General features: G+C 45.6%; 1 protein-coding gene across 2 annotated transcripts; it reads left to right on the top strand.

The window, feature by feature from the left end:
• The first annotated feature begins 388 nt into the window (after window positions 1-388).
• On the top strand, window positions 389-8,229 carry LOC121330785 (flavin-containing monooxygenase 5-like). Of its 2 annotated transcripts, none has more exons than XM_041277555.1 (9): window positions 389-479; window positions 2,616-2,760; window positions 3,616-3,804; window positions 3,932-4,097; window positions 5,755-5,897; window positions 6,095-6,294; window positions 6,377-6,732; window positions 7,354-7,426; window positions 7,538-8,229. In XM_041277555.1, the coding sequence occupies exons 2-9, from the start codon at window positions 2,629-2,631 to the stop codon at window positions 7,929-7,931; spliced, it is 1,653 nt and encodes a 550-aa protein (XP_041133489.1). In that variant the 5' UTR covers window positions 389-479; window positions 2,616-2,628; the 3' UTR covers window positions 7,932-8,229. The 2 variants fall into 2 exon arrangements, with proteins under 2 accessions (XP_041133489.1, XP_041133488.1); XM_041277554.1 differs by lacking the exon at window positions 389-479 and adding an exon at window positions 2,099-2,446.
• Window positions 8,230-13,695: the final 5,466 nt, after the last annotated feature.

Raw genomic sequence — 13,695 nt, 5'->3', positions numbered from 1 at the left:
GAATTACAAATAAAACAGAAACCATTTCACCTGTACTTTGTCTTTTCTTGATGGGTTACTGCACCTGCACTTCACCTGCTCTACTAATTACCACTTTGCCACATGTACGTAACATCAAAATCACCCTCACCCAAAATACAGCATTTTCCAAATAACAATATAGAGAAAAAGGTTGGAAAATAGGAGCCGGGACCGGGAGCAGGACAAGAACAAGCAATCTTGCACTCCGCTAGTGAAAGAGAAGCAGGGGAGTCGGGCTGATTGAAGCAAGTTTGCAAAGACGGCCTGCACCACTGGAGGCTGAGCACAGCTTTCCAGTGAAACCCACACTGAATACAAGGGAGAGGAGCTGCCAGCTTCCAGCCAAACAGGCAGGCAACTGGCCAGCAGAGCTGCACAGGGGGAAGGGAGCGCTCAGTGCAACAGGAACCTGCTGCTGTTTGGAGAAGCACAACAGATTAGGCAAGGCCTGTTCAGAGGTTTGATTTATTTCTTTTTTTTAAACTCACTTTTTAAAATAAAAAAAATGAACTCTTTAAAATGACAGTTGTTAAAATAGTCACATGTTAATAGCAGTGGTGTGAATGATCCTGTTACTTTTAAGTTTTGTTTAAAATAGTGTTTGTGTTATTTTAGGGGGTTAATTCGATAACTGACTGTCACAAGGATTCAGAACAGATCCCAGTACAGCATAATGATAGCAAATTCCAGAAAGCTTTTGACAAAGTCCTGTATAAAAGATACTTGGATTAGGGAGTGGTTAACATGTAGAAAACAGAAAGTACTGATTAGAGGAGAAACCTCAGAATGGAGTGTGGTAACCAGTGGAGTACCACAGGGATCACTATTGTAGGAACAATTCAATCATTGATAATTTAATATTGATCTGGGTTGGTTAGTTCTCTTACTAACAATATTTAAATGGACGTATTCCAAATATGGAGGATTTACTGTGAGCACACATTCACGCGCAGACACAAGGAATGGTGAATCCATTGTAGTATTTCATTAAGTACAGAAATAATAAACAGAAATCAGAAAAGTCAGAAAGTAAATCTCTTAGTCTCTAAGCACAAAACACAATTCCAAAACTCTCACTGCATTCATGCTTGACTAGCCAGCAATTGAAATGTGACACTGCCTGTCTCCTCACACACAAGCAGCAGCTTCAGCAGCAAGCAAGCTTGCTCTCACACACACACACATCCAAGCACACAGGCTCAACTGAGTGGATGAAGACAATCTTAGAATATATCACATTAAACTTATTATTGGTATATAGGGATTAAGTAGATGGCAAGTTTACTTTTAAAGAAATTCTTCATACAACAATACGAGGTAGATTACTTATAGTTACTTCATCAAGTTTAACTAAGTTATTTCACACGCAAAGAGTGCAAACTAAATAATTAACAGTTCAATTCTATGTGAGTGTGTGTGGCAAAGTGGTTGGTAAGGGGAACAGATGTCGCGGTGTTGCGATGCAGGAGTGATGAACAGACAACAGTGATTCAGTGAAAAAAAAGTGCTTTTATTTGTAATCCAGGTCTGGTGACCGTCAAATAATAAATCCCCGGCTATACACAACAATGTGTAAAGCCCGGGGGTAGAAATAACAGGGCACTGTCCCGAACAAAACAAACACACGGCCACCAGTCCTGGGTGAGTGCAGACACGGCTAATTCGTGGCGGTTGGTGCTGATTTGTGCGTTTAGCTGTCTAGTGGTGAAAACACAGACAGTTATTTAAACAGACACAAACAACACACAACACTCTTTATTTTACTGAGAGCTCCTCTCTCGATCCTTCTGTCTCTCCAGCGTTTTACCCAAACGAAGGAAAAGATCAGCGTTACCCTGGCCCCTATATGTAATCCCGCATGATATCGAGGTAAACGGCTGCAGCTGCCTCTCGTTTACCTTTCAAATCAATACGGTCTTACGACAGAGTCGCGCTTCTTTCCAGGCTGACCCACTTCCCTGGCCCGCAAACGAACTGTCCGGCCAGCCCTTCCAGATGCTTCTCCTCCCGCTCTTTAGCGCCCTCACAGGTCGGGAGGAAGATTCATCACCAGAACTCATCTCTCCGTCACAGTGTGTTACAACTATTTCATTTAGTTCCATGAAAGGAAAATGCAACTGGAATTAATTATGTTACCGTTTTGTTTTTTTTTAAATTTAGAGAACACTAGGCTTTTTTTGTCCTCCACTTGAGGTGTGAGGTGCTTTTAATCTCACACCTGATCCCTCTACCCTGCTCTGGTTACAATGGAGGTCTGAGGCTACAGTACAAACCCTTTCACCCAGTCACTGGCAAACAGGAAGGTTGCATAACACTCTGATAGGACTTTGTTCTTGTCATGAGAACATACGTACGTTGCTTAAGACTGGCTAGGAAGAGCTTCGCAAAGATCTTGCAGTGTATGCTTGAGACTGAAACGGAGCAGGTAAGGACAGCTGGAAAGACCTTGTACTGTAATTAGTAAAGTTGCTACTGATGTTTATATAAATACTGATATGTGCACTTGTTTTCTGCTGGATAAGGGTGTGTGTTAGCGTCGATGTGTAAAGTGCATATCAATGTGTTGTAAGCGCCCGTCTCCCTCTTCCCCACAGTAGCGTCAGTGAGATGGGGCGGCGGATAGCTGTGATCGGGGCCGGAGTCTCGGGGCTCACCTGCATTAAGAGCTGTTTGGACGAGGGGCTGGAGCCGGTCTGCTTCGAACGCAGCAAGGACATCGGGGGGCTCTGGAGGTTCAAGGTGAGGGGGTGCTTTGAATTCATTCTGATTCTGCTCATTCCTTTAAAGAGAGCCCATATTATAAAACCTCAACTCTGCAGGGTCTTCGTCCCACATGTAACGGGCAGTGTTGTGTGCTGCACTGCTGTTACTGATTCTGTTAAAAGCTCTAAAGCCACGAATGCAGAGAAGCTCAGCTCTTTTGCATTGTGGTTAAGACACTGGCTTGCAGTGCGCAGGGTTGCGCACAGCGTCCGCCTTGTTACACACAGAGGCTTTCATGCTTTGAGTCAAGAATCTCATAGTGATCAAGTCCAAAAAAAAAAACCTAACCTGTACAAATGGGTATCTTGCAGCCAGGGAATAATGTAAGTCTCTGATTGGCTTGCACAAAAGATGCATCGTGTGTCTAATTTAGGCTCCGGTTTGTCCAGTTAAGATCAAATTACTGTACAGGCTGGAATGCCTCAAACTGCTATACGATGTGTCTCAGATAATTCCCTGGATTTCTCAAAGGCAGATGTTGAGTGTTTTTGAGCAGATTTTTCTCAAACCTACAGCATTATGCTAAAAATATTATCTTAAATTTGAGCCTGCATCTATTTGCTTTTCAGCACTTCTTTGCTAATAGCCCCCCACCCCCAATCTTTCAAGCTCAAGCAGGTTGAGATGTCCTGGTTTTGTTCTGCATTGTACAGGCAGGTTTGATTTGAATATGTTACAAGTATACAGGTCATCTGGGTTTTGCAAACATATATACGTGGAGATCTTCTGTTTTGTTCATTCCACAGCTCATTAGGAGCCCAGTGTACCGTAGAGTGTGTGAAGAGCACCACCCTTTCCAGTCAGCTGTATAATTGTGTCTCTTGTTTGCAGGAGACAGCGGAGGCTGAGCGAGCCAGTATCTACCGCTCTGTCATCATCAACACCTCCAAAGAGATGATGTGCTACAGTGACTTCCCCATTCCTGATCACTTTCCCAACTACATGCACAACTCCTGTCTCCTGGAATACTTCCGCATGTATGCCCAGCACTTTGAGCTCACGCGCCACATTCGCTTCCAGGTCAGTGTGTGTTTCCCTTGCCCTACCGTGCTCTGGCTCTGTGGAAACGACTGCACTGGGTAAATCTGCTTGCTGACTGTTTCCTTTCCCCTGTGTGTGTGTGTGTGTGTGTGTGTGTGTGTGTCAGACCGCAGTGCGCAGTGTGAAGAAGCGTCCGGATTTCTCCCGCTCGGGACAGTGGGAGGTGGTGAGTGTGAGCAGTGCGGGGCAGGAGCAATCAGAAACCTTCGATGGGGTGATGGTCTGCACTGGACACCACACCCACCCCCACATGCCTCTGCACGACTTCCCAGGTAGGGACTCCCATACAAGCTCTGTGTGCAAGAGGGGTAACACTGAGGGGCTGAACTGGACACCACACCCACCCCCACATGCCTCTGCACGACTTCCCAGGTAGGGACTCCCATTCAAGCTCTGTGTGCAAGAGGGGTAACACTGAGGGGCTGAACTGGACACCACACCCACCCCCACATGCCTCTGTACGACTTCCCAGGTAGGGACTCCCACACAAGCTCTGTGTGCAAGAGGGGTAACACTGAGGGGCTGAACTGGACACCACACCCACCCCCACATGCCTCTGCACGACTTCCCAGGTAGGGACTCCCACACAAGCTCTGTGTGCAAGAGGGGTAACACTGAGGGGCTGAACTGGACACCACACCCACCCCCACATGCCTCTGCACGACTTCCCAGGTAATGACTCCCACACAAGCTCTGTGTGCAAGAGGGGTAACACTGAGGGGCTGAACTGGACACCACACCCACCCCCACATGCCTCTGCACGACTTCCCAGGTAATGACTCCCACACAAGCTCTGTGTGCAAGAGGGGTAACACTGAGGGGCTGAACTGGACACCACACCCACCCCCACATGCCTCTGCACGACTTCCCAGGTAGGGACTCCCACACAAGCTCTGTGTGCAAGAGGGGTAACACTGAGGGGCTGAACTGGACACCACACCCACCCCCACATGCCTCTGCACGACTTCCCAGGTAGGGACTCCCACACAAGCTCTGTGTGCAAGAGGGGTAACACTGAGGGGCTGAACTGGACACCACACCCACCCCCACATGCCTCTGCACGACTTCCCAGGTAGGGACTCCCACACAAGCTCTGTGTGCAAGAGGGGTAACACTGAGGGGCTGAACTGGACACCACACCCACCCCCACATGCCTCTGTACGACTTCCCAGGTAGGGACTCCCACACAAGCTCTGTGTGCAAGAGGGGTAACACTGAGGGGCTGAACTGGACACCACACCCACCCCCACATGCCTCTGCACGACTTCCCAGGTAATGACTCCCACACAAGCTCTGTGTGCAAGAGGGGTAACACTGAGGGGCTGAACTGGACACCACACCCACCCCCACATGCCTCTGCACGACTTCCCAGGTAGGGACTCCCACACAAGCTCTGTGTGCAAGAGGGGTAACACTGAGGGGCTGAACTGGACACCACACCCACCCCCACATGCCTCTGCACGACTTCCCAGGTAGGGACTCCCACACAAGCTCTGTGTGCAAGAGGGGTAACACTGAGGGGCTGAACTGGACTCTGGGGTAACAGTAACATTGTCTATAATATATAATAGAGTTAATGTACATTAATACAACAATACACTGGCACCAGCATACATCAACAGGTGACTTGTTTGTTCTGTTTCAATTCTATTGCTTTGCACTTATATAGCACCTTTCATACTACCATAATAAAATACAAACAAAAAAAAAAATGAAAAAACAAGAAATAAATAAGAATGAACGATAACACACAAAACAATCACAACATAAATAAATCAAATAGATACAAACAATGATGTTTGTAAGTCAAGTTAAAAAGGCTATAAAAGTAAGTCTTTAATATTGCTCAAGACATCTCTAATAGAAAAGGGCAATGAGTTCCACAATCTGGAGACCTGAATTTAAACACGCTTTCTTCATGCCCTCTAGGGATCGAGAAGTTCGGAGGGCAGTATTTCCACAGTCGGGATTACAAGAGTCCCCAAGAATTCCAGGGGAAGAGGGTCCTGGTGATTGGGATTGGGAATTCGGGAGGTGACATTGCTGTGGAGATAAGCGGAGTCGCAGAGCAGGTGGGCCACCGCAATGCGCACAAATAAACAACCCAGCAGAGAGGTCAGATTGTTTCTTCAGCTAGAGTTCAGAAGCACTATGACCAGCCCATGGTTCAAACGCTATTCATGCACCCTTTAGAGAAGTGAGCCTAAGGACAGACTACAGCTGTGTAACGAACGTTAAGAGAGTAAGTCAGGATCTCTATCATCCCCAGGTGTTCTTGAGTACGAGGCGAGGCTCCTGGGTGCTGAATCGTGTCTCAGATAATGGGTACCCTATCGATATGAGGAACAAAACGCGCGTCATGGCCCTGCTGCAGAAATACCTGCCTTCTAGCCTCCTGAACTGGCTCGGGGAGAGGAAGCTCAATGCCCGCTTTGACCACAGCCTGTACGGACTCCAGCCCGAGCACAGGTAAAATCCAGGCATGGCTCCTGTAAGGACCAGATAGTGAGACCTTGAAGAGATCACCATGTGTTTCCTCTCTCCCTCACAGGCTGTTCAGCCAGCATCCCATGGTGAACGACGATCTCCCAAACCGCATCCTGTCAGGGAGAGTTCTGGTCAAACCCAATGTGCGCGAGTTCAGGAGTGCGAGTGTGGTGTTCCAGGATGGGAGTGTGGAGGAGAGAATCGACGTGGTGGTCTTCGCCACGGGATACACCTTCTCCTTCCCCTTCCTCGACGACTCTGTCCTCGTCGTGGCCAACAACCAGGTGACTCTGTACAAGTATGTGTTCCCTCCTTCCCTGGAGCGCCCCACACTGGCTGTCATTGGACTCATCCAGCCTATAGGAGCCATCATGCCCATCTCGGAGCTGCAGGCGCGGTGGGCAACGCGGGTCTTTGCAGGTAGGAGCCGGTGATTGAAGCTTGCAAATTACCAGTGGATTGGTGGAGATGGGGTTGAGATGGGGTTTAGATGGTTAGAGGTTTTGGGCATGACAGATGCACTGAACACTTTTAAAAATTAGAAATGTTTATACATCTCTCTTAGCCTGAAATGTAATTGTGTGCAGTCAGTCCAAGCAAATGCTGAACATGACAGAATTTCGATTTGCTGTGCACATGTCATTGTCTTATAATTGTGGAGTCATCTGACAGTCTTGGAATGAAGATCGAAAGCAGCCATACTGAAATGGAAACAAGAAAAACGTGTTGCTGTCTTTTGAAGTGATGTGGATTGCGTGCTTACATTACATTTGTTTCTTACTTTAAATGAGCAGTCTATCTTTGAAGTTTATTTAAAGATTAAGAGTATTCCAGATACATAACAGTATATGTGCAAAGTCTTGGTTCTGTTAAAAAGCTGTACCCATATTAATGGTGAAGACTGCTTCACAAGGACAGCTGCCTCTTTGATGAGGGTGGGAGAGGCTACAGTAACTGAGCTGTGGGGGTGGTGTGCGGCAGCAGGCTGGTGTCGAGGGGGGTATTGTTTCACCCTGTCCCTGTCTTCTGTTCTCATCTCAGAATTACAAAAACTGCCACCGGAGAAAACTATGCTGAAGGACATTGAGAAGAAGAAAAAGGCGATGGGCAAAAGGTAAAGATACAAAAACATATTACCTGAAATGTATGTGTTATTTCATCCTGTGAAGGATAAAATAGTGAAAGGTGGAGGCTGCGCTGACTCTCTCTCTCTCCCCCAATGCAGGTATGTGCTGTCTCAGCGCCACACCATCCAGGTGGACTATATCCCCTACATGGATGAGCTGGCTGCACAGCTGGGCGTGCGCCCCAGGCTGGGCTGGCTTCTGCTCAGCGACCCAAGGCTGGGTCTGGAGTTGCTGTTTGGACCCTGCACCCCATACCAGTACCGCCTCTGTGGGCCGGGGCAGTGGGCAGGGGCTCGCCATGCTATCCTCACGCAGTGGGACCGCGTCGTCAAGCCACTGAGAACACGCGTGCTCCCAGAAACACCCCGCCCATCCGCAGTGCCTCTGCTGCTCAAACTGTCTGCTGCCTGCCTGCTCTGCACTGCAGCTTCCCTTTACATCCACCGCTACCCTCCCCCCTTTATCCAGAGATTTGTACCCAACTTAGGGTGACGAGATGTCCTGCTTTTACAGGGACCATCCAATTTTCCCATCAAATGTCCCGATGTCCTGAGATTTTTCCCCAAAACTTAAAATCCCAGTTTGCAAAGGAGCCAGATAGTACTCCTTGCGTTAATTACATAAATAATCAGTAATCATATTAATGGTTCATGAAACTGTTTTTCATATATGTTAGTATACTAAATTCAAAATGTACAAAAGCAGCAGTACATTGTTTTTTTAGCTTAATGTGAAAACAGTAATAGTGATAAAAGCACTATATTCAAATAAAAAGCATGCTTTAAAAAAAGTGTTGTTTTATAACTATTGTTAATGTATATGCCCCGGTCCTGAGCTGTGGAAATCTGGGGACTCTCAGCTGGGCAGAAAATACAATTCAAAACTTCCATTGACTTTGGTGACCATCAGCTATATTTTGAATTAACAAAGAGAAAACAGGAACACATATTGTAAAAGGCATCACATTTTTAAATTGGTGTTTGGTTATAACTGAATAGATGATTATATTTAACTTCAATCATATTGCTATAAAAATCTCATTGTTGGTGGGTAGTTTGTTGTTTGGGTAATTGGAAAACTTCCCTTTAAACTAACTGCTATTAATTAATGAGATAATGGTGTCTAAAAATAATTTAATGAAGATTTAATAATCGTGAATTGTGATTGCACTTAGACCTTAGTCAACTGTACACAAGATTCAGATAAGATGTCTGGAATACAAAATTATAATAAACACAGTAGAGAGCAACACCTAGTGGTGAGCCTGGTGCCTACAGTCTGAAGAGATTGGAGCTGAGAAGCAGGATCTAGGCAATACTGCACAGAGGGAGGGGGGGAGCTGTTAGAGTAACCCGCAGTGTGGCTCTGAGACACTGCTGTCCTTGTTTTGAGTGACAAACTCTAGCCATTCTCCTAGAACCTGAACACAAACCCTAACACTAGCCATTCTCCTAGAAGCTGAACACAAACACTAGCCATTCTCCTAGAACCTGAACACAAACCCTAACACTAGCCATTCTCCTAGAACCTGAACACAAACCCTTCTCCTAGAACAAAACACAAACCCTAACACTAGCCATTCTCCTAGAACCTGAACACAAACCCTAACACAAGCCATTCTCATAGAGCCTGAACACAAACCCTTCCACTAGAACCTGAACACAAACACTAACACTAGCCATTCTCCTAGAACCTGAACACAAACCCTTCCACTAGCCATTCTCCTAGAACCTGAACACAAACCCTAACACTAGCCATTCTCCTAGAACCTGAACACAAACCCTAACACTAGCCATTCTCCTAGAACCTGAACACAAACCCTAACACTAGCCATTCTCCTAGAACCTGCACACAAACCCTAACACTAGCCATTCTCCTAGAACCTGAACACAAACCCTTCTCCTAGAACCTGAACACAAACCCTAACACTAGCCATTCTCCTAGAACCTGAACACAAACCCTAACACTAGCCATTCTCCTAGAACCTGAACACAAACCCTAACACTAGCCATTCTCCTAGAACCTGAACACAAACCCTTCCACTAGCCATTCTCCTAGAACCTGAACACAAACCCTTCCACTAGAACCTGAACACAAACCCTAACACTAGCCATTCTCCTAGAACCTGAACACAAACCCTAACACTAGCCATTCTCCTAGAACCTGCACACAAACCCTAACACTAGCCATTCTCCTAGAACCTGAACACAAACCCTTCTCCTAGAACCTGAACACAAACCCTAACACTAGCCATTCTCCTAGAACCTGAACACAAACCCTAACACTAGCCATTCTCCTAGAACCTGAACACAAACCCTAACACTAGCCATTCTCCTAGAACCTGAACACAAACCCTAACACTAGCCATTCTCCTAGAACCTGCACACAAACCCTAACACTAGCCATTCTCCTAGAACCTGCACACAAACCCTAACACTAGCCATTCTCCTAGAAGCTGAACACAAACCCTTCTCCTAGAACCTGAACACAAACCCTAACACTAGCCATTCTCCTAGAAGCTGAACACAAACCCTAACACTAGCCATTCTCCTAGAACCTGAACACAAACCCTTCCACTATAACCTGAACACAAACCCTAACACTAGCCATTCTCCTAGAACCTGAACACAAACCCTAACACTAGCCATTCTCCTAGAACCTGCACACAAACCCTAACACTAGCCATTCTCCTAGAACCTGAACACAAACCCTTCTCCTAGAACCTGAACACAAACCCTAACACTAGCCATTCTCCTAGAACCTGAACACAAACCCTAACACTAGCCATTCTCCTAGAACCTGAACACAAACCCTAACACTAGCCATTCTCCTAGAACCTGAACACAAACCCTTCCACTAGAACCTGAACACAAACCCTAACACTAGCCATTCTCCTAGAACCTGAACACAAACCCTAACACTAGCCATTCTCCTAGAACCTGCACACAAACCCTAACACTAGCCATTCTCCTAGAACCTGAACACAAACCCTTCTCCTAGAACCTGAACACAAACCCTAACACTAGCCATTCTCCTAGAACCTGAACACAAACCCTAACACTAGCCATTCTCCTAGAACCTGAACACAAACCCTAACACTAGCCATTCTCCTAGAACCTGAACACAAACCCTAACACTAGCCATTCTCCTAGAACCTGCACACAAACCCTAACACTAGAACCTGAACACAAACCCTAACACTAGCCATTCTCCTAGAAGCTGAACACAAACCCTAACACTAGCCATTCTCCTAGAACCTGAACACAAACCCTTCCACTAGAACCTGAACACAAACCCTAACACTAGCCATTCTCCTAGAACCTGAACACAAACCCTAACACTAGCCATTCTCCTAGAACCTGCACACAAACCCTAACACTAGCCATTCTCCTAGAAGCTGAACACAAACCCTTCTCCTAGAACCTGAACACAAACCCTAACACTAGCCATTCTCCTAGAAGCTGAACACAAACCCTAACACTAGCCATTCTCCTAGAACCTGAACACAAACCCTTCCACTAGAACCTGAACACAAACCCTAACACTAGCCATTCTCCTAGAACCTGAACACAAACCCTAACACTAGCCATTCTCCTAGAACCTGAACACAAACCCTTCCACTAGAACCTGAACACAAACCCTAACACTAGCCATTCTCCTAGAACCTGAACACAAACCCTAACACTAGCCATTCTCCTAGAACCTGAACACAAACCCTTCTCCTAGAACTGAACACAAACCCTTCCATTAGTCATTCTCCTAGAACCTGAACACAAACCCTTCCACTAGCCATTCTCCTAGAACCTGAACACAAACCCTTCTCCTAGAACGAACACAAACCCTTCCATTAGTCATTCTCCTAGAACCTGAACACAAACCCTTCCACTAGAACCTGAACACAAACCCTAACACTAGCCATTCTCTTAGAACCTGAATACAAACCCTAACACTAGCCATTCTCCTAGAACCTGAACACAAACCCTTCCACTATAACCTGAACACAAACCCTAACACTAGCCATTCTCCTAGAACCTGAACACAAACCCTAACACTAGCCATTCTCCTAGAACCTGAACACAAACCCTTCTCCTAGAACCGAACACAAACCCTTCCATTAGTCATTCTCCTAGAACCTGAACACAAACCCTAACCAACTTGAGATCATATAAAAAAGTGCCAAAAGCCTTTTAGTTTGTTGCAATTCACTAAAAAATTCTTAAGCAGAGGAATGCAAGAGTGTCATAAGAACATAAGAAAGTTTACAAACTAGAGGAGGCCTGTGGCAGGCTGGTGAGTGGATAGAGGCCCAGAGACAGTCCGCAGTTCAAAAAAATACTAATTTTATTATAAATAACACAAAATAAAGTGCACAAGGGCAAAATAAAGGGATTTAAACACAAAGAGAGACAACAAAAAAAAAAAAAAAAGTACAAAATAAAGGTTTCCAGGCTGGGCAATGCCTTCACAAATCTCTCACTCACTCACTCACTCACTCACTCTCACTCACACACACTCTCACTCACACACTCACTCACACACTCTCTCTCTCTCTCTCACTCACTCACACACTCTCACTCACTCACTCACTCACTCACTCACTCACTCACTCACTCTCTCTCTCTCTCACACACACACACACACACACACACACACACACACACACACACACACACACACACACACACACACACACACACACACACACACACACACACACACACACACACACACACACACACACACACACACCTCACACTCCCTCCCCAGATGAGAAGCAGAGGCCTCCTTTTATGTCAGGTGGCTAGGCGCTGATTGATCGTTAATTAACCTAATCAACCCCAGCCACCTGAACATAATAAACCACGGCAGGTAGGGGAAATTAACCCCATCCCAGCCAATTTAAAAAGGGCAGAGCTTTGCTCTGCCACAGGGCCATTCGGCCCATCTTGCTCGTTTGGTTGTTAGTAGCTTATTGATCCCAGAATCTCATCAAGCAGCTTCTTGAAGGATCAGGGTGTCAGCTTCAACAACATTACTAGGGAGTTGATTCCAGACCCTCACGATTCTCTGTGTAAAAAAGTGCCTCCTATTTTCTGTTCTGAATGCTCCTTTGTCTAATCTCCATTTGTGACCCCTGGTCCTTGTTTCTTTTTTCAGGTCGAAAAAGTCCCTTGGGTCGACATTGTCAATACCTTTTAGAATTGTGAATGCTTGAATTAAGTCGCCACGTAGTCTTCTTTGTTCAAGACTGAACAGATTCAATTTGTCTATCACCCACTCAGTGGTGTCTACCACTGAAGAATGTGTACAGCAAAGTAGAGAACTTCTTAAATTAGGTAACATTCGTTTGTTTTGTTGTCATAATATACACAAACCCACTCCCATAATTCCCTTACAGTAACATAACTGTGACTGCATTTTCTACATTAAATGAAAGGAAAAGGCTCAAATTATCCCTAAAAAAACCCCAAAGATTAAATTCAGTTAAACTTACCTAAGTATACAGGTATTGACAAGTGAAGGTTTTTTTTAATTAATTAATTAAAAAGCAGGCGGTGACATCACTGTCTGTAGCTGTTTCTGAGTCTGAGATAACTGAACCGAGACCTTTAAAGAAACGTCACTGCATGAGAACTGCTAGCTCGCTCGTGAAAACACAAGCATGAGAACACAGCAGCAGCCTTGCCACCTCCTCGTTATTATTAAACATGATACATTGTGCATCCTCTTTCCAGCACAAAACACTGGATTCATCCTCCTCTCTCCAACATAAAACACTGGATTCATCCTCTCTCCAGCACAAAACACTGGATTCATCCTCTCTCCAGCACAAAACACTGGATTCATCCTCTCTCCAACACAAAACACTGGATTCATCCTCTCTCCAACACAAAACACTGGATTCATCCTCTCTCCAACACAAAACACTGGATTCATCCTCTCTCTAACACAAAACACTGGATTCATCCTCTGTCCAACACAAAACACTGGATTCAATCTCTCTCCAACACAAAACACTGGATTCATCCTCTCTCCAACACAAAACACTGGATTCATCCTCTCTCCAACACAAAACACTGGATTCATCCTCTCTCTAACACAAAACACTGGATTCACGAAGACTGGGTTTGCTTTTGTACTGTTCATGCCCTGTGATTCCCGTTCCTCCCCCGCCTTTGATGCGCTACAGTGTGCCTGCAAGTTTAGTTAATGCAATTTAGTAACACTGGTGTAATGTATCACAAGCACGGGCGTA

The sequence above is a fragment of the Polyodon spathula genome, chromosome 18, assembly GCF_017654505.1.
Source record: "Polyodon spathula isolate WHYD16114869_AA chromosome 18, ASM1765450v1, whole genome shotgun sequence".
NCBI classification, from domain to species: domain Eukaryota; kingdom Metazoa; phylum Chordata; class Actinopteri; order Acipenseriformes; family Polyodontidae; genus Polyodon; species Polyodon spathula.
This window is presented reverse-complemented; position numbering and strand designations above follow the sequence as displayed.

What these genes read in the sequence shown, in the direction of transcription:
- LOC121330785 (XM_041277555.1), top strand. Translation starts at nt 2,629, where the DNA reads ATGGGGCGGCGGATAGCTGTGATCGGGGCCGGAGTCTCGGGGCTCACC. An exon ending in GGGGGCTCTGGAGGTTCAAG is followed by an intron (nt 2,761 to 3,615) that starts GTGAGGGGGTGC and finishes TCTTGTTTGCAG; the next exon opens with GAGACAGCGGAGGCTGAGCG. An exon ending in GCCTCTGCACGACTTCCCAG is followed by an intron (nt 4,098 to 5,754) that starts GTAGGGACTCCC and finishes CATGCCCTCTAG; the next exon opens with GGATCGAGAAGTTCGGAGGG.